General features: G+C 41.3%; 1 protein-coding gene across 5 annotated transcripts in view; it reads right to left on the bottom strand.

The window, feature by feature from the left end:
- ATP8A1 (ATPase phospholipid transporting 8A1) overlaps positions 1-25,371 on the bottom strand; it is a 151,009-nt gene that overhangs the window by 18,009 nt on the left and 107,629 nt on the right. For all 5 annotated transcript variants that reach the window (XM_069977578.1, XM_069977579.1, XM_069977577.1 and 2 more), the window contains 8 exons: positions 21,737-21,801; positions 12,416-12,588; positions 10,783-10,966; positions 10,202-10,312; positions 7,424-7,498; positions 7,209-7,331; positions 3,162-3,240; positions 454-515 (listed from right to left, as the gene is read on the bottom strand). In XM_069977578.1, coding sequence (XP_069833679.1) covers positions 454-515; positions 3,162-3,240; positions 7,209-7,331; positions 7,424-7,498; positions 10,202-10,312; positions 10,783-10,966; positions 12,416-12,588; positions 21,737-21,801 — 872 coding nt within the window. The remainder of the gene's footprint in view (positions 1-453; positions 516-3,161; positions 3,241-7,208; positions 7,332-7,423; positions 7,499-10,201; positions 10,313-10,782; positions 10,967-12,415; positions 12,589-21,736; positions 21,802-25,371) is intronic.

The following is a 25,371-nucleotide window of genomic DNA, read 5'->3' on the forward strand; positions in this document are numbered from 1 at the left end:
CCCGTAAGGCATGAGTGAAAACCCACAGCTCATGGCATGGGTTGCAGATGGAAAACTGCGCTAAGGAAAACAACCGGACTGTATAAAATAACAGTTTTAATGTGTAGCACTGGACACAAACATGTTCACTCAGGAGTAAGCATGCTCTTACTCCCATAATGCCTTGCATAGATCTTGCTTGTACTTGTGCAGTTATATCTTGAATTGTGTTTACCCTGCCTACCATAGCACATGGAAATACTAGCTCTGCTGGATAGCATTGGCTACAGCATACAGTGTTTCTCACAAGAATGCCCATGGGCTCAGCAGTCATGTGTCAGAAACAGACTTTATGGGTCAGAAATGTCATAAGACGCATGATAACTTCAAGCATAAACTAAAGTTTAAGTTTTTCTCCAAAATAACACTTAGAACAATGCCAAAGTGTCATTTCGGGGAACGCTTTATACTTACAGTGTAAACAATGTTTCCCAATAAAAGGTAATCTGATGTTTTTCCATTGGCAAACACATTATCTGCAAAAAACATAAGAAAATAAAACCGTAAGATTAGCGGATAATCAAAAACAAACCAAGCCACACAAAACCAATTACAATATGATGCTAAAAGCTATGGACCCTTGGAAAGCTATTTTATGATTGCATTGTACACCGCTGTGTGCAGCATGGACAGCAGCTAGACAGGCCAGGAGTGACTCAGTAAGGTCCTGGTGAGTGTCACAGGTATCTGAGGCCATGCTGACAGCAGTGCCTCCCACAGCTGCTGGAGGGTGCATAGGGGAGGATTCATAGAGCAAACATGACAACTGAGGTTGTCCCGCAAATGCTCACTTGGGTTCAGGAGGCCAGGGTAGTACTTGGAAGTCAAGTCAAGCTCTTCCAAACAATGTCGGACAGTTCTGGGCATGTAACATGCTGTGTTGTCTTGTTGCAAGTTCCCATTGCTCCTAGGAAGACAGTCATGCATGGGTGTACGTGATCTGCAAGAATGGATTTATATCAAAATCTGTTGGATTTCCTTTCAACATGAATGATTGGGCCCAGAGAATGTCACCATAACATACTCCCAACCACCACCTGCTTGTGCTCTTACAGCAGAGGTTGCAGGGTGTTTGTTTTCTGACAAGCCAGAGTATTCAATGAGTTGTATGGATGTTGCCAATAACTGTCTGAGGATCTGGACTTATCAAATGCATTTTACTCACTCAATGAGTAATAATGTATAGTGATGGGCTCTGTGGAGGATTTATAAGATCAGGTATTCTGTCTGATAACTCCACTTTAACCTCACTAGATACTATAAACTTGAATATAAAGATATTCCAAATCTGAAGTTCAAAATGAATATTCAGAATAAGCTGCGTTGCAGTGCAGCAGTAAGATGTGCTTCCATACTGTAATACAGACGGTGGAATAAAATATAGAAGCCCTGCAGGAACCCTGGAAAAAGGTTTCCTTATAAAAATACAGTTAAGTGATATTTGGACTGTGGACTGAACAGCAGCCAAAACATTGGTTTCGGGAGGAACTTCAAAGAAAAATCACCTGCGTCTACCTTAAAAAAAGAAGCCGAAATAGCTGGTAATTTGATTCATGTGGTTTACATAAATAAATGACATGCACTGGAAAGCTAGGTTTGTTACCACACTTGCTGGCATTAAATAGTCACTAGCCCCATAGCAAGTGGTATAAGGATGCCAAGCTGCACATTTAGGTCTGGGCTATGTACAAACATTAAAGCAAATGATTCATTTTAACTCCTGACTCTTGCAGTCCATAAGATTGCATACAGTCTATTGCTTTGCAGGGAAAACAAGTGGTTAAACAACATTCAAGGCTTTATTGCAATACACCAACACAGTGCACGCTAGCCTATTGCTTAGGGCTACAGCTGAGGCTTAGCAGTTAGTGAATCTGTCAGTTTTATAATCAGCCCTAGAACTTCACTTTTGCACTATTGCTTTGTAAATTTTTTATCACCAATTAATTTTTGTTGTCTGTTGTGCGGACCTTTTTGTGGGAGAAATATGTAGGGATGGACTATTCTTCTATACAGGAGTTAGTCATGAGGATGTGTTTTATGTTTGGGAATAGTCTCTATTATCAGGGGTTGTGTATTTATTCACTAACTGGGTGAGTACACCATTATTGAGTAATACTGGCAACCTAGCTCTCCTTTGTACACTCATTGGTCGACCCCTTAAATCTGCATATTTTACGCGATGAACTTGGGTGTAAATGATTGCACATATACTTTTTAAACAACCTGTCTCCTTGCTGATGGCTTTTGGCCATCTTTCAAAATCACAATTTCCTTTCAAGCTAGTGTCACAGAGGTGGTACTGAGCTGCAGCATGCACACCTCCTCCCTCCCCCACCCATTCCTGTACTGAGCCCTTTATGTCAATCAAACAAAGTAAGGATGGGTGGGGGAGTGAGGAGGCATGCACACTGCATCTTAGCAATACCAACTTGACACATGAGCACTGAATGACAGATTCCTTTTAAAATCTATCCAGCTGTGATCTAAAAAGCCTCTGTGTGTTTTCCTATCCTAAATGTGACATCTTCGCGCCAAGTTCGTGGACCAAGTGCCTAGGGCATGGGTCTCCAAACTGTGGCCTTCCAGCTGTTGCAATACTACATTTCCCATCATGCCTGGACAGCCAAATCCAAAGCTTTAGCTGTCCGGGCATGATGGGAATTGTGGTTTTGAAACAGCTGGAGGGCCGCAGTTTGGAGACCCAGGCCTAGGGGGTATGGATGCCAACATACCACTCTTCAACCATGGTATTTAGGACTATGTCAGTGAGCTATGTCTTTGCCCCGGGTGTAGGAAAGCCTTTGACTCTGAACAGCAAAGCCATGTGCATGAGGCTTTCTGCAGTCCCTACAGCCTCTGCTGCTATGTTGTTTTAAACTAGGTGTGTGCTGCCAGAAGTTAATTCAGGGAGCCAAGTAGACAGTACAGCAGGGCCTTAAATAAATCAGTGGATGCCATATTACAGCTCTGCCTTGAGGCTTTATGGAGCGATGATTGACTGCTAGGGGCTTTTACCATTGTGTAAGTCACCAAAATCTTAAAGGAAATGCTCATAAAATAAAGTGGATCAGGCACTTTATTTTACTTCATGTTTTCTGGTGTAAAAGAATGTGTCTTACCATGTTGCAGAGCTGTCAGTGGGAACCAAAACAGGATAATACTATGGAAAAGACCATTCAGGCAATGAACCCAAAAAACCTGGAAGAATACAGAAAGTGAAGAGATTCATTTGTAAAGATAGAAGCTGGTGAACCATGACCTCTCTTTATCTGTGTGCAATAAGTGTGACTGTCAGGACACCAGCCCAAAGCTTTATCATATGGTGGGCAAATAGGAAACACTTTTCTAAAGAAAGTCAGAGCAAAAAAAACTAGTAATATTAGGGAAATGTGCAGTTAATAAGACCTAGAAAAAAATGCTAAAGCAATTGCATTTACCTACAAACATATATCACATATCTATCATTTTAAAGTCGCACTGAGTGAGATTTACTTACCTTATGGTTCAAAATAAAAAAAACACAGGTCAAGTCTGACTAGGGCTGTAGCACATTTATCAGTAAGACTGGTTTTGCCCTGTTAATGCTGCACTCCACTCCACTCATACAGTAATATATATCTCCCACTGTGTTTATTATAAGGTTTTTACATTTAATTTTTTCAAATACTTTCATATATTTAGAATGAATTCAATACAGTATATATCTACATCCCGGAGCAGCAACATAGTATCTAGTGGCTGCAGATTAGAAGAGCATTCTGACACTAACTGGCCACCATGTTGTAGGTCAGCTTCTTGCTGAGAAAATACACCCCCATGGGGCTTTCATCAATATTTAAGCTAAAAAATCCACTTTGCTCCTCTTCCATTCATTAGAGACTGAGCGAGTTCTCCTTTATTCAGTGTGTGCATTAGCGCTGATCTCATTTAACGCTTGCCACCTATTAACCCCATAACTGGCAGATGGCAGTAAACGTTCCCCCGCACCTCGGTTACTGCATGGTTACCTCCACATTTTCAGAGACAGCCAGCACAGGTGGGTGCAAGATAAATTAGTTTCTGTGCTCCCATTCTCTTGGCCACACTAGTCACATACTAATCCTGTAACCCCTGTGGGGCCTTTTTAACCTTTCACCCTTCTTTCCATAACAAGCATCTCAAATACCTCACACTATAAATGAAATGCATATATTCCCCAACCTATTCATTCGGCATAACATTAAATACAAATAATGATTGGGAAAAAGGAGGTGGAATATGAAATTTCAAGACTGCGTCCAGAGAAAACAGTTTGAGGGCCGCTGGGTGGTTTGCTGTAGTTTTGATTAATTGCATTATTCCCCATTTGTCAGGTTACTAGTCTCAAATCACTTTCACATAAAATACTTTTTCTCCTTTTTTTTTTCTTTCAGTCTATAGCAAGTGTGTAACCTTGGAAAATTCAGTGTTACATATGCCAAGATAAGCAACATAATACTTTAATTTTATCAGCATAATATTGAAGCTGAGAATTTCCGTGTTCTGAGGCTCTGGCCTATTGTGATATACATAATACACAAGACACAAGAGAAAAAGACTGATTCCCACTTGAGAAAACTATGTAAGTTTCCTTCATTTGCTTTGACCATATCAATAAAACAGTTTATACTATGAAGCAAAAACAGAAAAGCAAAAGAAGAAAAGTGTGAGCTTGTAAAGCTGGAAAATAGACGCTGAGGGTTGTTTTAATGTTTTTCATCCTCCTAACTGGAGTATACAGGATTTGTGTTCACGGTAAATTGTTCTACAAGGATTCTTTCACTTTCTAAATGGCGACCATGAAATCCTCAAGCTGAGTTTGATTGCATTGAAGCGAGTTCCTTTCTTATGTCTCACATGTGAAATGTGCTGCAAGCGTTTGTTTGAAGAAATAATAATGCTAATAAAAAAAATATATTCCGAATAGCGTAATGACAATGCCTAACACGCTTCTCCTCATCTTCTCTTTATTCTTTTAGACAATTCTCCAGAGTGGTCAGTAATCCATTAGCACACATAATAAGGAATGCCTAAGGCATGACATCTAAAAGGACAGGTTACATTTGCCTATTGCAGACAGCTTCATTTGCTTCAGGAAAAGAGCTATTGTACAGTCCACATAAGCAATGTCTACAGCATACAATGATAGGGCAAGGAATCTATAGCAGCACACCATGTATCTCTCTCTCTATGTCCAACTATTATCTTGTTATATTTAGGTCCAACACTGTGTGGTGAATAATCTCCTAATATATCTTTATAGCAGCCAGAGCTCCTTTTTTATGAGCTCCATATCCCATGCATAGAGATAGCATTAAATGATAAAAGAGAAGGAAATATCTTTATGTAAAAAGGTGTATAATCTAGGTACTTCAAGCTATTTATCGGTAGCACAATCTTATTTTTTGGGGGGATGGATGCACAGGTCCTCTTCAAAAAGCCACTGAACTTTGAACAGACTGTCAAAAAGTTGTTGTGTGTACATGAGTGGCGGCACTATTTCTGACTAATATATAACCTGTATGGTATTTTTTTTTTTACCAGTTTCCCCCTCTGCAGGCTCCATCTCTAAATTAATATTTAGCAGTACTTGAGCTGGTAGGTACAGAGTAGCTGCCATGTTGTCTCCTGTATACTGCACACACAAAGAATAGAGTATTCTGCCTAATTAAATCTCTATAATTCACACTGGGCAGCATGGAGGACATTATGGAGCAGTAATGAGCAGTGCATGGCCCTATTCATATATGAACCTGAGGTTTAAAAAGAGGCACTGTCACAAAAAACAAAACAAAAAACTTTTGACATGTCCAAGAGACATACCAGGCAATTTGGGGGGTCCAGCAGCACCAATGGTCTTTATCAAGTATATTTACTTGATAAAGACCATTGCTGGCCGAAATGTTGTATGGCACTTTGCTGAATAAAATTGGATTTCTTTAACAGTAGATGCTGTCAGATTCTGAGTTTTTTTGGATGTCATAGAGACCTGTCAAAAGTTTTGATCGGTTGGGGTCTGAGTGTTCAGACCGCAACCAATTGGTAGAAAAAGTCGGGGAAGTCTGCGCTCAGCACATGAAAACATGCACCTCCTCAGGTAGTTTCCTATCAGTTAAGGTCTAAACACTCAAACCCTTACTGATAAATACTTTTGACTAGAGATGAGCGAATCTCGAGCATGCTCAGGTTTACCCTAACACTCAGCATTTGATTACTGGTGGATGCAGAAGTTGGATGCGGCCCTAGGGCTGCCTGGAAAACCATGGATACAGCCAAAGCCATAGTCATAGTCATTTGCTGTTTTTCAACAGGAATGATATAGTGAGTGGTTGACTGAAGCTCTGACTTTTTCTTCTAAAACAGTTACTGCAGCAACTAAAGTGTAAATTATAAGGGATACTGTAAATTCTATAATCTTTGGGGTTTTATATACGGCAATATCATATTTTCTCAAAGTCTGATTCCACACATAGTGTTCCTGGCACAATCTACAGGGTGAGCTGGAAAACAAAGTATACTGTTACATGTAACAGAGAGATAAATCATCACTGGCTTCTGCACAAATGGTTAAGCTCACCTCCTACGTGACAGAGCGAACGCCGTGACTCTAGGACCTATCACACACACGACTCTCTGACAACAGCTCCTGTCACATTCTTAAAATGAACCATCAGGTGAAGAGAGAATGCCAACGTATAACCGAACACACATGGTTTACAGGATATTCAAAGAACTTCTAAGATATCCTTTAAACGTATACAAAATTATGAAGCAGAATGAACTGTAGAGATGAATAAAGTGATCAGTAATGTGCACATTTGTAATTGATGCAATAAAGTTCATTGCGAATCACAAGCTTTTTACTACTCTGTGTCTACACTATGTTCTTGACCATTCGCTTTTAAAGGTTTTATAGTTTTTATACATAGATAAGAGTTACAGCAGGGATTCTACTACATACTTATCCAGATGTATTCACAGTTCGGCTGACTTCTGAGCTGTATCTGTTCAGCATCCCCTTCTTATTCAATGTACGCAGTGTTTGCTCTGTTATTTGCATTCTTTACATTTATATAATACTACTAATAATAATATTAAATATAAAAAAGATAAGCCTTACATACGAGTCTCAACAACATTGCACTTACTTTAGTGTTAAAGTCTAGCGCCTTCTGCGAAGTCTTATAAAGTTCCGGGTACTTTAACATATTCTCTTTGCGACAGGATCTTTCAAATATTCCAAGGGTCAGGGGAGGAAGTGCTGTGAACATCTAAAGGAAAGTGAGACAATGCAATTTTACACAAGGGCTGTGCAGCTATTTTCCTCACCAACATATACCAATACAGGTGGCTTGAAACCTACCACATTATATAAACCAATGCACCATCGTTCAAAGAGGATCTGTCCAGAGAACCCATTCATAAAGGCAAACCAGATCTGGGGAAAACAAATAATAATTTGCTTTAAACCAACAAACCGATTTAACGGAGGAGAAAATACCTTGTAAGGTCCTCTTTGTAATATGTCAATTATTCCCTGAATACAAAGTGAATAATCATCAATATATGATTTAATGTCCATAAAACAGAGATTAGTTTGGTAAATTACTGGCAATAATTTACAATACCACACTGACCCAGCAAGTGAGATCTTGGCCAGCAAGGAAAGGATTAAAGACATAAGTGGAGGGGGGCACATCCCCAGTGGTGATACAAAAAGTGCATGACATGCCGTACAAATGAATTTTAGAAACAATGTCCTGGGCTTTGTCACAGTGAACGCTTCATTTAGCCACATTATGGAAGCATGAATTGCTACAAATTCACCATTTATCAATATATACCCAAGCTGGCTTCCTGAAGAATAGTGGCTTAGGACAAAACAGTTCTTTCACAGTTACCAACACCAGCTTTTTTTTTTTTAACAAAAACAAATTGCTACATCCGGGCAAAAGAGAGAAAAAAAACTACTCAGCACACATAGAATAACACTGCTACCTCCTGCTTACCTGCTGAATGTGTGTTAGAAAGAAAGAAAGGAAATACACAAAGCATGTCTGTAGTTTTTATAGAAACATAGGTGTGTGTAGGAATTGTGTCAAGAGATATGATAAATTGTACTTAAAACAATGCCAAGGGGAACCAAGCCTTATTAGACTTAGGATTATAAAAAGTCCGTCTACAAGATACAGGCACAGTGTACCGTAGTATAACCTATAGTAAAGAATGAGAGTACGGCTACATCCCCATAAGGTATAAGCACAGTGTACACTAGTATACCCTACAGTAATGAATAAGAGAACGGTTTCATTCCCATAAGTAGGAATGAGCGAACTTACAGTAGGAACAGCAAGAAGCACATTGTTAGGATCAGCCGGCAACTTGTCAGGCTGCTGGCTTTGACGTCCGTGCCACTCCTCCCAGAGTGCCAGGAAAAGCTGGATCCAGTCCTGGGAAACTGGGAGAAGTTTCCCAGGACTGGATCCAGGTTTTTCTGGCACCTGAAACGAAGCGGCATGGACTTTAAAGCCAGCAGCCTGACAAGCTGGTGGTCAATCCTAACAATACGATTTGCGTTGTTCCTATTGTAAATTTGCTCATCTTTACCCATAAGGTATAAGCACAGTGTAGACTAGTATAAACTATTATAATAAGAGAATGGCTTCATCCCCATAAGGTATAAGCACAGTGTACACTAGTATGACCTACGGTAATGGGAAGGGAAACTAATTGAGTAATAACAAGCTCTGTACAATGCTGTGGAATATGTTGGCACAATATTTACAATTATTTTGTAAAAAAAACCACCAGAATGTTCAAGCATTTCATTTAATCTTATTTTTTTTTTCAAGCGTTTTGATTACATTTGATTTCATTACATTTTCTTCCAGAAACAGCACCTCTCCTCTGTCAGGTTGGGTGAGGTTTTGCAGCTCAGTTCCATTGAAGAGATTGGAGCCGAGTTGTAATACCACACACAACCCGGGGACAGTGGTGGTACTGTTTTTCTTCCAAGAAAGAATCTGTGCTTTTTCTAAACCTGAATACGTCTTAAAGAAGGACATGAAGAAGAATAAACCAGGGGGGTACTTTTTTTTGGATAAAAAAAAAGCCATAGACCCCAAATGCAATAAAACATGGAAAACATGACAAACTAACAATGCTAGTGTGTTTTTATGTTTTATTCTTCAAACAAAAAAGGAAAAATATATATCAAAGCAATATTCTTCCGAAAATGCTATGTGAAACCATCCTTAAAGATGTACAGAAGCAGCCGGTACAGCTGCACATGTGCCCTGCTGCTTCTATGGGAACATCCCATTTCTTTTTTTTTGTCATAAAGGTTTTTCTCTGCAAACTGTGAGTCAATAAGAGCACAGACAGGGTGTTCAGATGGTATTTGCAAAGCACATGAGGGGCGTAGCGGTCCAGCCCCCCAGAGCCACTTTCCTGATGCAGCATTTCTGCATATTAAATAGCAGCTTACAAACAGTCAGTAACTTGCTGCTCCCACGCCTGCTCAGCACAAAACACAAGTCAAAGACAAGAACAGCCAGTTGTCTCCGCTCAACAAATTCCTAGATGGGCCCTTTGCCTCCTCTCTCCTTGCTGTGCTGTCCTGTCAACATCTGTAAAACTTTGTTTTACTTGGCAAAAAATGGCTAACTGGGGAAATCATCTAAATGCCTCAGAATAACATGAAATCTGTTTTCTTTATAGCCATAAAAGACGGTGAAAAAACTCATTAACATCTGACAGCCAAAAAGATAATTTGTTTAACGGTCTGGAGGATAAAGAACTGTAACGTGTGACAGAGTGTGTGTGTGTGTGTGGGGGGGGGGGGGGGGGGACAGCACAATTCCAGAATACAACCACAAGGCAATAAACCAAACACACTGGAAGCTACATAGCACAAAAGTGTAGATTAAAAAAAATCTCAAAATGCTATTTAATGAACGATGCACATTAACATGTTTGCTATTTTGTTCAAATGACACCAAATTGCCACAGGGATAATACATATAAAGAGAAGAGGATATCAATGACCTCACGAGCACTAATACTGATCATTCCCTGGCTTACACTGAGATAAATCATCGATGTTTTTATTTTATGCATCAAGTTCCACTATTCCACTTACCTCAATAATATAAAGCACTATATTCTTGTAGAAACAGTACAAAATGCACTTTGCCACGCGGTTGTAATTCCAAGCACCATGGACCAGTAATAAATTTTTCAGGTATTTAAACTGCAAGAAAAACATAAAATAAATACTGAAAACAAAACAAATTGACCTTTCAGTATGTAAGAACTACTACTATTTTTCAAACAGAGAAAAGAATAAGTGAATGAATGAGCTTAATAGAGTAGAGGCTATCTGATAACAGTGATGTTTTTATTGAAGTGCTAAGTCCGCTGAGCTGCTAATGTATGCATCCAAACACATCTAAAAGTTAATGATGCAGCAGAAATAGCAGGACACGTACTACATAACTTGCATATTTGACGACAGACTAGACTAGGGTAAGGGAATAGATTGGGCCCATTGTGCGGCTCTCCCGAGCAAGTACTGTACAAAAACTTTTATAGAATGCCTGAAACATTGAACTGAACAAACCTTGAATATTAAATAGTCTAAGAAGGTAAAAGACACACAAAACTCAGAAAATAGAGCACTTACGAGAATGCAAAAGGGGTCTAACTTGTTGAATACACTACCTGTGCTATGGAGTAGTCGGAGGAGTTTGCAGCCTGAAGTCCTTCATTACCACTTATCCCAACACCAACATGTGCAGTCTGGATCATGCTGACGTCATTCGCTCCATCCCCAATAGCCAAGGTGATTACTTTTACTTGTTTTTTTACCATTTCAACCACCTCAGATTTTTGAAGAGGAGAAACCCTTTAAATAAACCATAAAATTATGTAAGGCAGCAAAACCCTATTATATACTTTGCTGACTCAGTCCTTTTTATGTTAATTTATTCAATGAGGTTTTTTAATTATTTTGTTTATATAACATTGAAACATCACAGCCGGAACACTCAGGCAACAACTGAGCTAAACTTTCGACATGTCTTTGTGACAAGTCAAAAGTTCTTTCTTATGACAAATATGCTTTAGGGTATAAACCCACACACCGTATATGCAGCAGATATGCAACAAATACGCAGCAGATTTGTTGGTACAGATTTGATGCTGTGTTCAGTTATTTAGATCTAATCTGCTGCGATTTTGCTGCGAGTTTGCTGCGAGTTTGCTGCGTATCGCAGCAGTAAATACGCTGCATATACGGTGTGTGGGTTTATACCCTTAAAAGGTGTTATCCAGCGCTACAAAAACAGACACTTTTCTTCCTCTCTTGTCTCAAGATTGGGTGGGGTTTCAAACTCAGTTCTACTGAAGTAAATGGAGCTTAATTACAAACCACACCTGACCTGGAGACGAGAGAGGGGGAAAAGTGGCCATGTTTTTGTAGCACTGGATAACCACTTTAACAAATGTACATAAAGGTGCACATATTTAAAAGAAAAAAAAAATACAAAAAAACACATGGAGGCATATTACACACATTTGGTGCACATAACATGCTAATCAGTTGTTAGAGATGAGAACATTTTTTAGCTGTCGTTCAAAACAAATTTTCTGCATTTGATATGTGATAGGACGTTCTTTTAGTTTATGTTGACGCAGCAAACGCTGCAATGCTTCTTCATATACTGAAATGGCCTAATTTCCATGCAAGCTGCTGTTCACTGTCTGTGGTTAAGGGAAATCTGTAATCGCAAGATCAGGACAGAATACAGGAAGATGGGGTGCTGCTTAGCATTCATTATCTGCAGGAGAGACAGAGAGCATAGGAATGCTAGAGCTGTATACCTAGCAAGCTGGTCAGTCTGCCTGCAGCAGTTCAGTGCTTAGTGTAACCCCTTCTTTGCTGTGTTGTTGATTTGTCTTTCATTTCTGCTCACATACCACCTTGCAAAGCAAAGGCAATTATAGCCTTATCCCTCTCCACATGCCATCTATTGTAGTGTACTCTAGCACAGTACAAGCATGTTCACTTCAGTGGACTTTTTAATAGCAGTATGTCATGGTATAGCAGACGGGAGTAGGAACTGTGGTATGATTGGCCAAACATGTGAGGAAGCAAGAACCTGTGAGTTGGCAAACAACTTGGTTCTTGCCACACCCTGGAAATGCCATGAAGAGAACTCCTAGGGGCTTAATAACAGTAGTAAGAGCACTAAGATGACCTTGCCACCAGAATTTAACAAAACCATTAAAATCTTGTGTAACGACAGGTAGTCTGAGAGAGCGGATGAAAGACAGAAGAACTTAGTGTTGTTACCTGCAGCAAATGACGGCTTTACAGGACAGAGCAAGGTCAAGGAAATACTGTCTTACTCCAAAAGTCAATGCATATTTCAGGGATTTTCCATCGATAATTAAAGCAAAGTCATTCTCCTTCCTGAGCGATTCTCCAAGATTACTACAGTGATGACTTAAAATTTCACGAGTTGTCTGCAAAAGAGAAAAAATATTTTCAAGACACTTGCCACATATAGGCATTTCTTTTAAATTACAGTGCTAAACAGGGTATTAAGTGGAGAAAGCCATGATATTACTGCCATGTATTGTATCGACATGTACTTTATATTTCTTTCTACATAGTGCCTCAGATTTATTCATCTCTCTACTACAAAAACTGTCTGGACCTCCCAGGGCAGCCAATCACTGTTCAGCTTTCATTTCTCAGATTGCTGTGATTGAATGCAGTGTGTAATAGAAGAGTATTTCTTTCCTCAGACTGATACATTTGTGTTTTCTTATCTCTAACCCTAAAAGCTGAAGGGTACATACACTTTTGTAACCATTTTATGCTCCAATTTTAGATGTAAAATAAAACAATAAAACAACTTTGAAAATAGTCTTGAATGAACATGACCTCCTTTGCGCCCCTTTTGCAAAACGCTGTGCCTCAGTATAGTCTTATCCTGCAGTTCTATCCCCTCCAATGTCTCATAGGTTTTATGAAAATTGTTATTCTCTTTAGAACACATTTTCATTCCCCCCCCCCCCCCCATTAGGGAGTAAGGGTCCATTTACACAGAAAGATGATCTGACAGATTATCTGCCAAAGATTTGAAGCCAAAGTTAGGAACAGACTATTAACAGAGATCCAGTTATAAAGGAAAGCCTGAGATTTCTCCTCTTTTCAAATCCATTCCTGGCTTTGGCTTCAAATCTTTGGCAGATAATCTGTCAAATAATCTTTCTGTGTAAATGGACTCTTAGTGGATAATTGGTGGGGGTCCCCAGTTCAGAAACCTCATCAGAGAACATCTCTTGTTCTGGAGGATCAGGTCTTCTGTGTTACACATGCAACTCAATAGTCTGAATGAGCACAGTGTAATGCTTAAAGTGAATCTGTTACCCCCTGACCACCTATTAAGATGGTGGCACTGCTGGATAGATATAAATAAAAAAGCATTAAGAATATACTTTTGTTGCCAGTGTCTGTTTTATTATTTTAATTAAAAAAAATAATAAATATATATGTATATGTAGATCTCTATCTATATCTATACACACGTTGTGGTCAGCTCACCCACTGTGTAACTGCAATCGGTGCACAGCAAAACCTGGAACCAGGGTAACAGAATGTGGAAAGGAACTCTAGCACCAGATCCGCAAGTAAAGGTAAAATATTCTTCTTTATTAGAAAATCTTCACATAACAGGAACAGTACATGCAATAGTGGACGTTTCTCAGCACCTCTCGTGCCTTGGTCACAACTTAGAATCAAGTTGTAAGTTGTGACCAAGGCACAAGAGGTGCTGAAACGCGTCAACTATTGCATGTACTATTCCTGTTATGTTAAGATTTTCTATTAAAGAAGAATATTTTACCTATACTTGAGGATCTGGTGCTGGATTTCCTTTCCACACACATAGATACATAAATAGATATGATAAATTTCCCCCTAAGTGTAAGGTGTCCCCACAGACTATAGCTAATCACTAGAGATCCCAGCAGAGGGACACTTTAGATATAGCTTATTTAGGACGGGGTCTGAGTGTTCAGATTGCGACTAACCAGTAGAATTAGTGGGGAGAGGTGCGCCCTCAGAAATGGCTCTCTGCCCTCCCTGTGACTATGTGAGTGGGACCGCCATACAGACATAATGCAGCCACCTTGGTCACATGACACATTGCTAGGAGAAAATGCACTCCTCCCGGTATTGTATTCCTGACAATTCAGGGTCTGTGCACACAGATGCTGACGGATAAAAACTTTTCATATATCTCTATGACATATTGTAGCATATATGGTAATCATGCCCATTTAGGTTCCGCTGTTTACAATGTGGGGTAACACCATACATACTGCCAGTGTCGGACTGGGGTACCTTGGGCCCACCAGGGAAATTGATTCTAGGGGCCCACCCTACATACATATACATAACCAGCGCCAAACTTTTAACCTTAGTACAGCAACATTGCATTCAGCAGTGTATGTGACCAGCGACATAACCCACTGTCAGTCACAATCGTTTCTGTAGGTTTCTGTCATAGCTGCCAGCTATGACCGCTGAATGGCTGAGCTGCCTTGAGACGTCAAGTCTCATGCCGAAGCTCTCACCAGGAAGCAGCCGCGGGACGGGAGAACAGGGCGGCGCGATCCGGGAGCCAGCGCTGGAATCGGGGGGGTAAGTTAACGGAGCCTTCTCTCCCCCCCCCCCCCCTCCCCGGCCATACACGGATTATACAGCTGGCCCGGAGTACCCCTTTAAGCTTATATGTATGGTCCACATTCATACTGCATACATTTTAAATAAAATCTATAGAAAACTTGAGAGCCTACCATTTCTGTCTCTCTCTCTGTATATGTCTCTAAACATCTATAGAACTACACACTACATATTATACACTGTATACATAATAGATGTGCACACACACAGACAGGCACATAACACAGACACAAACATACAAACACACCAAGACCAACATACAGACACAAGCCGTGCCATGGGGGGATGTCATTTATACTCCGGGCAGGCTACGGGACACACTTACACTCCGGGGGAGGGGAGGGGAGGATAGCGGACACACTGACGCACCGGGTGGGCTGCGGGGCTCACTAATAGGTGGGCGGCGTTGGTCCTCTGGGTGCTGGCGTGCGTTCCCGCTCTGACCTGCAGGGAGGAGCAGCTTGCCCAGAGCGCCACTGCTCCCCCCTGCAGGTCAGAGGGTATTTTTTTCTTTTCTTTGAAAATCGAATTTACGATTTTCAAAGAGATTGAAATCGATTCTCAAAATCTAGGCAAATTAATTTGATTAATCGCCCAGCCCTAACTCACACACACACTGACTTATATACACACACACACAGACAGACTTATATACACACACACACAGACAGACTTATATACCCTCATACACACTAACTTATATACACTCACACACACACACTGACTTATATACCCTCACACACACTGACTTATATACCCTCACACACACTGACTTATATACCCTCACACACACTGACTTATATACCCTCACACACACTGACTTATATACCCTCACACACACTGACTTATATACACTCACACACACTGACTTATATACACTCACACACACTGACTTATATACACTCACACACACTGACTTATATACACTCACACACACACTGACATATACACTCACACACACTGACATATACACTCACACACACTGACTTATATACACTCACACACACTGACTTATATACACTCACACACACTGACTTATATACACACACTCACACTGACTTATATACACACACTCACACTGACTTATATACACACACTCACACTGACTTATACACACACACACACACTGACTTATACACACACTCACACTGACTTATACACACACTCACACTGACTTATACACACACTCACACTGACTTATACACACACTCACACTGACTTATATACACACACATACACAGACTTATATACACACACATACACAGACTTATATACACACACACACACAGACAGACTTATATACACTCACACACACTGACTTATATACCCTCATACACACTAACTTATATACACTCACACACACTGACTTATATACACTCACACACTGACTTATATACCCTCATACACACTGACTTATATACACTCACACACACTGACATATACACACACACACTGACCTATATACACTCACACACACTGACTTATATACACTCACACACACTGACTTATATACACTCACACACACTGACTTATATACACTCACACACACTGACTTATATACACTCACACACACTGACTTATATACACTCACACACACTGACTTATATACCCTCACACACACTGACTTTTTATGCAGGAAGCTCCAGGGGTCCATTAGTCTCCATCTTCACTGTCTCCTCTTCCGTGCAGGCTGCAGCCTCTCCCCCTTCTCCCCGGCACCGACTCCACACACAGCAGCAGGAGGGGAAGACATGACTGCAGGGGGATGGAGGGGGCCCTGCTGCTGCTTCTCTGTGCAGCTTTCTCCATGTTCCTGCTGCCACACGTGGGCTCCTGACAGGCAGGAAGAGAGACACTCCCGAAGCTGATCAGGACCGGACCGTTCCACTTACAGTACAGGGGGAGGGGGGCCCATGAGTTTACAGTAGTTGTGTGAAAGAAGGGGCCCTGCTGCCATTCTTTCATCATTAGAGCAGCGTGGAAGGCAGCAGAGGGCCCCTATATCTACCGATTATAGGGAGATCCAGAACATGGGGCCCACCTCTAGCTCTGGGCCCTTTAAGGGGGGGAGGGACCACCGGGGGATCCCCCGGCCCCCCGGTGGCCCAGTCCGAGCCTACATACTGCCTTCTCATTTCCTACAAGAAAAGGAACTCTGTGTAGTGTTAGCTTTAAGTAATGTTATGAGAACGATGTATATGTTGGGTAACGTGCCTTTAACATAATCATTTCTGACTTTGTTGTCCTTGAAAACTCGGCAGCCAATCTCAGGAATATTTGTTCTACAAAACCACAAAACAAACATTGTAGTCGACAAGTGGTAATGGAAAAGGAACCGCTGCAGGAGTCTAAGCGCTGGATACATCTCATTTTGCATACACACTATAATATTACATTCAGGAGCCCCACCAACCAAATGTTAAACCACAAAACTAGTTACTGGTATACAAAAACAAATGTAAATGAAAGTGTAACCTCCACCTAAGTAAGCTAAATATAAATGAGCTATATACAGGCTTGCACCCATTCCATGCATTTGAAAGTAAACATGATTTTACATTTAATATGAAGATTATAGGGAAAAGGGGTTCTCTTCTTTGGTCAATGTTTCCATGTCATGCTCTGGGGCAATAAGATGATGACAAAGTGCCCTCCAGCTAGGACCCCAAAAACAAGTTGTTGTACAAATCTGGCAGAAAGTGTTTGGTTTCTTCGTACATTACATGACAAATAAAGCATTACACTGTACCCACGCACATCTATAAGCTGCCTGTGTAATGAAGGACAGGTCCTCCAGTCTAAAAAGACACTCTTTAAAACTACTCTGCACTCTGGCCAAGAGAGGAAGGGATCCCCCAACTAGGGAAACTGTTGGCTGGAAAAGATGTCTTAAACTGTTTAGATGGCTACATACAGTAGCTATGTAAGTATGGAGACTTCCCATAACTTTACAGTAAATGTCTGAGGTGGCAATCACCTAAAAAACGCTTTTTATTGCTGCTCTTAAGTATTATGGAGGTGTTGCCAGAGCACTTTAGGGCATGTTTATGTTACTATGTAGCCATAGTGTGGAACACTGTTTCTAGCTGAGAGTTTCCTTTTCAAAAGGACATTACTATTATTATTACAGTGGTACCTTGGTTTAAGAGTAACTTGGATTGGAAAGAGCATTTTGCAAGAAGGGCTCACAGTTTTTCAAAATTGTAACTTGGTTTAAGAGCATCACTTTAATTTAAGAGCGCCCTGTCCTGGGTGGAAGCGGAATTGGAGGAGGGGCATAGTCTGCATAGCAGGGTCTACAGCACTGTACTCCGGCCAAGAAAGTCTCCCTCACCTTCCATATCATGGCAGATCCACTTCAGACTGGGGCTTGCATCTCTGGACAGGACTGTGGAGGTAATCTCTTCATAGCTGTAGCCCCTCTCTCCACGGACAGAGAGTGCTGCATGTATGTGCCCACTTCTGCCCTGCTCATTCCTTTATGCCCCCTGCAGTCTCTATCAGCCCTGGTGTTTTCCATCCTATCCATTCCTGCTATAATGAGCCTGCACTTACACTCAGCTATACACATTGCTGCTATAATGTGCCTGCACTTACACTCAGCCATTCAAACTGCTAAATATAAAGTTTCTGTCTGTCCTGCACAGCTCTGTGATCGTCACTTCTTTATTGGTCCATGCTGAACACCCCCCCCCCTTCCCCATTGCCGTCATGTGACCACACATACCTCTGACAGCAGCCCTGCTTCTCTGCTCTACTCTGTTGTATTATGCTACTGCAGTTCCATCCTGTATCTACAAACTGCTGCTGTATTTTCAGGTTTATGCGGTTACTATACATTATACTCCACATGCTGATGGCTATACTGCACAATAACTTATGACATATTCAGCTGTTTCTCATTGTTTGTTTCATCTGTTCTACATGTTATTCAGAAGAAAAAAAACATTATTTTGGGGGTGTGGAACCAATTGTCTGCATATCAGTGATTTCCTATAGGAAAACTTGCTTTGGTTTAAGAGTGACTTGGATTACAAGCACAGTCCTGGAAGGAATTATGCTCGTAATCCAAGGCACCACCACTACAATCTACAAGGTAAGGGGAGGGAGACCGAAGATAAAGGGCAGATAGTTAAAGTGTGATACAGAATTATTGTAGGTTGTAGCCTAGTTCACAGACATGGGTTTTCAGATTACGTTTATGTCGTGATGGTGGATGAGAGCTGGATGTGTCGGGGTAGAGAGTTCCAGAGTATGGGGGAGGCTCAGGCACAATGTTGGAGGCGGTTGTGTGAGGTACGAACGAGGGGGAGCACAAACAGAGGTTCCTGGAGGATTGAAGGCTGTGTGAGGGACCGTAGCGGGATATCAGGTCAGAGATATCTGGAGGGGACAGGTTGTGGATGGCTTTGTATGTCATGGTTAACAACTTAAACTTCATTTATTGGGAAATGGGGAGCCAGTAAAGGGACTGGCAGAGGGGAGAGGCAGAGCAAGTTAAGGATAAACTTGAGGTGAGCAAGGGTGTAAGATGGAAGGCCAGCGAGGAGGATGTTACAGTAGTCCAAGCAGGAAATCATAAGAGTGTACCAGCATTTTTGTAGAGTAAGTGGTGAGAAAAAAGGTTTTTGAGGTGGAGGCGGTAGGAGGTGGTCGGGGTTTAAATTTGCAGTTTCAAAGAAAGGTGACTCGAAGGCAGCGGACTTAGGGACGGGGAACAGAATGCAGCTATTGATTGTGTTTGAGAGATTAGATGGAGGGGTGGAGCAAGACGAGGGAAAGATGATGTTGAGTTTTAGAAAGCGGGAGGAGAAGGAGGAAGATATAGCCGATAGACATTATGGAATCTTGGATAGCACAGAGTTGACAACAGGACCAGGTAGATTTGAGTGTCATCTGCATAGAGGTGGTACCTGACAGCACAATCACTTCCAGATCACATTTTCGTCAGACATCATCTAGCTGCTGGCCATTGCACACGACCGTTCACAACTACGACTACGTTATAAATACAACTACATGTTATAAACTTTGTGCGTTCAAAATTTTGAGAGACTATCACCCTACGTGTGGGGGTAAAAGTTCAGCAAGTTATCTTCTATCCAAATGATTGGGATAACTTGGAAATTAGTGGGGGCACCCACCAACACCTAGAATCCAGTACAATTGTAGCCCTGAAGGAAAGTAGCAGGACACACACGTGGCAACCGCTCTATTCATTTGCTACAGGCCTTTTGAACGCTGCAGAGCTGGCCAACTACAATGTAGCACTGAATTCACAGAATTAATTTTACCACAGGATAGGGAATAATTAACACTGATCACAGTAGGTCCGACAACTGGGCCCCCCCATACTGAGAAGAGGGACTTCAGCCTCCTGTTAGAATGGAGCGGCATGTCAGTCCATTCATTTTCTATCGGAGCCGCATGGAACGCGCAAAAACTGTATTTAGAGAATGAAGGTGTCAAGCAAGAGCAACCCCTAGCTCCATTCTAACAGGAGACTAGGGTCCCAGTTCTTAAAGGGGTACTCTGGCATAAATCTTTCTCTTTTAAATCAACTTGTTTCGGAAAAAGTTATATAGATTTGCAATTTATTTCCATTTAAAAATCTCACGTCTTTCAGTACTTATCAGCTGCTTAAGGTCCTGCAGAAAGTGGTGTATCTTTCCAAGCTAATGTAGTGCTCTCCACTGCCACCTCTGCCCATGTCAGGAACTGTCCAGAGCAGGACAGGTTTTCTATGGGTATTTCCTACTGCTCTGGACATTTCCTGTCTCAGACAGAGTTGGCAACAGAGAGCACTGTCAGACTGGAAAAAAAACCCCACAATTTTCTGCAGGACATACAGCAGCTGATACTGGAAGACTTATAAAATTATAGTAAGTAAATTAGGGGGCCTATTCCACGGGAGCGATAATCGGCCGAATCAGCCGATTATTGCTCAGTGGAATAGAGAGAATGATCAGCCGATGATCGTGTCATTGGCTGATCGTTCATGTAGGTTCAAACCTAAAATCGCCGTTCGCCACCTGCACATCACTTCGTGGAATAGCGGTACGCGGCGGTGACCGACGATCTAAACAGCATAAATTACCTAGCAGGGCTTCTCCTCAGTCTTCCTCCCCGGGTCCCGCGGCGCAGCGTCAACTCTGGAGCGGCCTGACTGAGCTGTCAGACCCCTCAGCCAATCACAGGCCGGGACCGCCGCGGCCAGTGATTGGCTGAGCGGTCTGACAGCTCAGTCAGGCTGCACCGAAGCTCATACTGTGCCGCGGGACCCGGGGTGGAAGACGGAGCGCAGGAGAAGCCCTGCTAGGTAATGTATGCTGCAAGGACATCGGTAACTATGTCCCTGCAGCCCTTGCTAAACGATCATCTGGGCCGTGGAATAGGCCCAGTAAACGAGCGGTGATCTAGCACATCTGTGCTCGTTTACATCGTTGCTCGCCCCGTGGAATAGGGCCCTTAATCTATAACACTTTCTGGAACCAGTCTGGAAACATTTTCTCAGGAGTATCCCTTTAAGATCAGGGGCCCAAGTTAGTTATCCCTATTTTATTATTTTGTCAGATTGGATCTTTAAGAATAAGCTACAATGCAGTAGCCTACTAACAGATGTCTTAAAGTCTCAGTATTATCCATACTAACATTTCATTTAAAAAAGAAAAAAAAGAAAGAAGAAAAGTGCACAATGCGAAGGGATCTGGAAACACTGAATATGCTGGATGCTTGCCTTCTTTCAACCACATAATGTAGCTATGGATCACACCAGAGGCCAACATTGACATAATGATGTTTCATTGCTTATTTTACCTCGAAAAGCCAAACAAGCTCCAGACAAATAACAGAAGAAAAACAAAATCTGTACTTGATACAACAAAAACACTATATTATAACACAGCAAATTATACTTACATCAAGGGATCCTTCATTTATAACAATCAGCCCCATATTCTTGGTCAGCAGTCGGCACGAATGTCCTGTTGAAAAGAAAAGTTGTTTAGTTTTTAGAGTGGGCAATCTCAGAAGTAACAGCAATTTATACAAAAAATGCTTTACATAGGTTCTCTGAACCCCCTGGAATCTATTAAAGGTGGCTTAGGTAATGTCTTCAAGGTAATAAGTAAGAATCGTGTATTTTACTGGTTTATAATAATCACATAAAATATCAGCAGCCATCACAGTAAATTTCTTTAGGTCTCAACATAAAAATGCAAGTAATAAAAACCAACTGCAATAAATTTTAGGCTGTAAAGTGTTTTTTTTTTATTATTCCATGTTAATAAAGGCATAAAAAAAAGAGCTGTAATTTGAGATGTAGGATTTCAAAGTCGACATTTGTAGAACATTTAAAAATCTGATTGAACACTTCGGAAAGGTTAAAGATGGTACACCAAGCCTTAAAGAGTATCTGTCATTAAAAATATACGTTTGACATGTCATCAGGCATTTATTAATCACTGCAGGTCTGCTGAGACCAACTGTGATCAGAGATAAAAACGCGGACAAAGTCCGCTGGTCGTGAGATCCACTCCACAAGGGCTAATTCCGACAATGTAAGTCTATAAGACTGTCACGCTTTTTCCCTGGCTATATCTTCAGATCACAGTGCGTCTTGGCAGTGGCCTGAACTTTCATGTGTCCTTAAAAGCAAGTGTACCAGTTAAATCCACATATCAAGCTTTTCATACAACCTTATGCTGTGCTGATTTAACTGTCTTGGTCCTATTTTCAATCTGCTGCCTTGTTCTTATGATTTGCGCAGTTTATAAAATAAGCACTGGAGGCGGGCCCAGCACCCCCTCTTTTTTTTTTTTTTTTTTTTTTTTTTCCCCATCTGGTCCAGGGGATGGGTGGTGGAAGTGTAGGAATATGTAATATATTCGGGGTGTGGTTTGTCAGTATTTATGAATACTGGAAGATATTGTCGTTATTTAAAAAAGAAATGCAAAAAGAACCAGCGGCATCAGCGCTTATAGGGTCATATGAAAAGCTTGATATGTGGATTAAACTGGTACATGTGCTTTAAAAGGGTTTCCACCATGGTTGCTGGTACTTTCTCTTATAAAGAACTAACATTTAGAGGGAAAATCCACAAATCTCAGTATTACTTTTATAAAGCAATGGATTTTCCCTGTAAACTGCCATTCCTTAATATGATATTGTTATTCCTGGAAAGCTTAGTTTCCTGCTCTTTACTGCAGTCTGTAGTGTGTTTTTCCACTACAGACTAAGACTTTGCTCACATCAGTAGTTATCTTTATAAAGTTTATAGGGTACCCACAATTTTTTATAACATTTATGGCTTTTTTCCTTTTAAAAAGAACCAATCACATGCTTCATGCTGCCTAAATCGAAAGTTCTGATGGCTGTGCCCCTCACTCCGACTTGAATGCAATAGTCGGGCTCCCCAGACTTACAATGAAGACTGTCTCCAGCAACATGCTGCTTTGAGAGGCATGCCAGGGAGCGCAGTGCACAGCCGATCTAAGTGATCAAGGAGGTCTCCACACTGAGACCCCAACCAATCACAACTTTTGACATGTCATAAGATTTTATTTTATGTGACTAATGCTTAAAAAAAGAAGCAAGCCAGAGAAGGAATGGGGAGACTGTTCATCTAAGTGGCTCTTCAGTGGCTAAACAGAGGTCTTTATCAGCCAAGTCCAGCAGGGGGCAGAGAATCCAGCAGGTAGCTGCCCAGATGCCTAGCCTCCCCATTCCTGGCTTTTGTTTCAATCTATGATTTCACTGAAACGTAGCATTTTCTAGTAAGGCCTCATCCAGATGTGTGAGACCTTGATGCACAGTCCATGACTGCTGGGGCCCACTAATGTGCTATCTGCAATCACGGACCGTGTACTTGTAGATAGGATCCAAGTCTATGGAGCCCAAGCTCTAGGCAAGTGTACAGACAGAGGCATTTTCTATTGTGCGCATTGGCCCAAAAGTATTCCGCACTAAGGGAATCAGAAATTATGGATGTGTGGACAAAGCCTAAATCCCATCCGAATATTGGGATAAAGAAACCTGTCTCTGTCTATGTTCCCTTAAAACCCTTCATACTGCAGTCTATACAGGTGGAATTTGCTTGCCTTTAGTAAATTCTAATGACCACCATAATATGGCTATTGGTTGGATGGATGATACTCGGCCCATTGACTACCGCTACCCAAATCCTCCATCAAACATGCAAGTGGACTGCCCATCAACTATGTTTATCTTCAGAATTGGTAACCGCCTGTTAGAAGCCACAATGAGCGGTTTGGCTACAACTTATGATTGGCAACTGTACTGAATCCCATGGTTGATCCATTTATACTATTACATAAGCGGATCCTTCTAGTTTTTGGGTTCAGTTTCAGGTCACATATGCGGTAACGCCAGACACGCTGCCAGCTGCATTATTACAGCTTGTATGACAAATCTCTATATGGATAGAGGCAGTATGGTGACTGCTGATGCCAGTAAGGTGCTCTTTTAGCGGTAGCAGGTTTAACAGTGCTGCCATTCAGATAAAGAGTGATGACGGTACATACTGTGCAGAAACATCAACTTTTATTTGTGTCCAAGAGAGAGAACGTTTGGCTGAGTAGATCATTTTTATAGCGTTCCAGTAACCACTGAGGTTCATTTCAATGAAAGCTACCAGCACTTACAAAGGAAAAATGGAATGAGACGTCTGACAGGAGAATCAGATGATTTCTTACTCTTCCCCAGCCTTGCTTTTCAGGCACTATATTAAAGGCAGATCAGAAAGCTGATACATCCTACATGTATCACAGACTGAAGGAAAGAATTCCCATCCAAGCTGTATACTCTAGAATACATTAGCCAGGTCTGTTCAGCTCCATTGTTTTCCTTTACACATGATAGGCATATATTCTCGGCCCAGCAATGCTGCAGCGGAGTCATATCGGCTGGGGATCAGTCACTTCTGTAATTACCAATGACAGATGACTTCTCATCAAATATTCAGAGGAACATAAATGTCAACAGGATAATAATACAGACGTCTCACTGCTTCTAAGTATAAGCTGATGCATTGATCTACAGTGCTAGAGTTTAATGGGATAAATAATAAGTATGGCCTGTATGCATCAGAGAGACCCATGTAATGGCTGAAGCTGGCCACGTGAGGAAGACGTTCCTCTCAGCAATACCAGCCTCTATTCTGCAATGTAAAGAGGGCCTGTCACCTATCCTGATAGTTCAACTCTATTACATACTATATAATGTGCTATGACTTAATACTGGAGCATCTTTTCTGAGAATTATGCATTTTTCTGTTCCTCTATTATTGCTTAACTAGGCGTTTCTGTTGTCAAAGGGACATGTTACACCGACCCCCCCCCCCCCCCAGTGATTGGGCTTAATTCACACTGGTATTTATAGTGTCACTGTCATTACAAAAAAACGTCTGACATGTCAAAGTCACATACAGGGAAAAGACTGTGCTGCAGCATGTCAACTCTCCGTTCTAAAAAAATGATGAAGCCTGACTCTTTTTTTCCTGACGAGAGGACGCACTGCAGCGCTCAGACCAAAAG

Source organism: Dendropsophus ebraccatus, chromosome 7 (assembly GCF_027789765.1).
Source record: "Dendropsophus ebraccatus isolate aDenEbr1 chromosome 7, aDenEbr1.pat, whole genome shotgun sequence".
Taxonomy (NCBI): domain Eukaryota; kingdom Metazoa; phylum Chordata; class Amphibia; order Anura; family Hylidae; genus Dendropsophus; species Dendropsophus ebraccatus.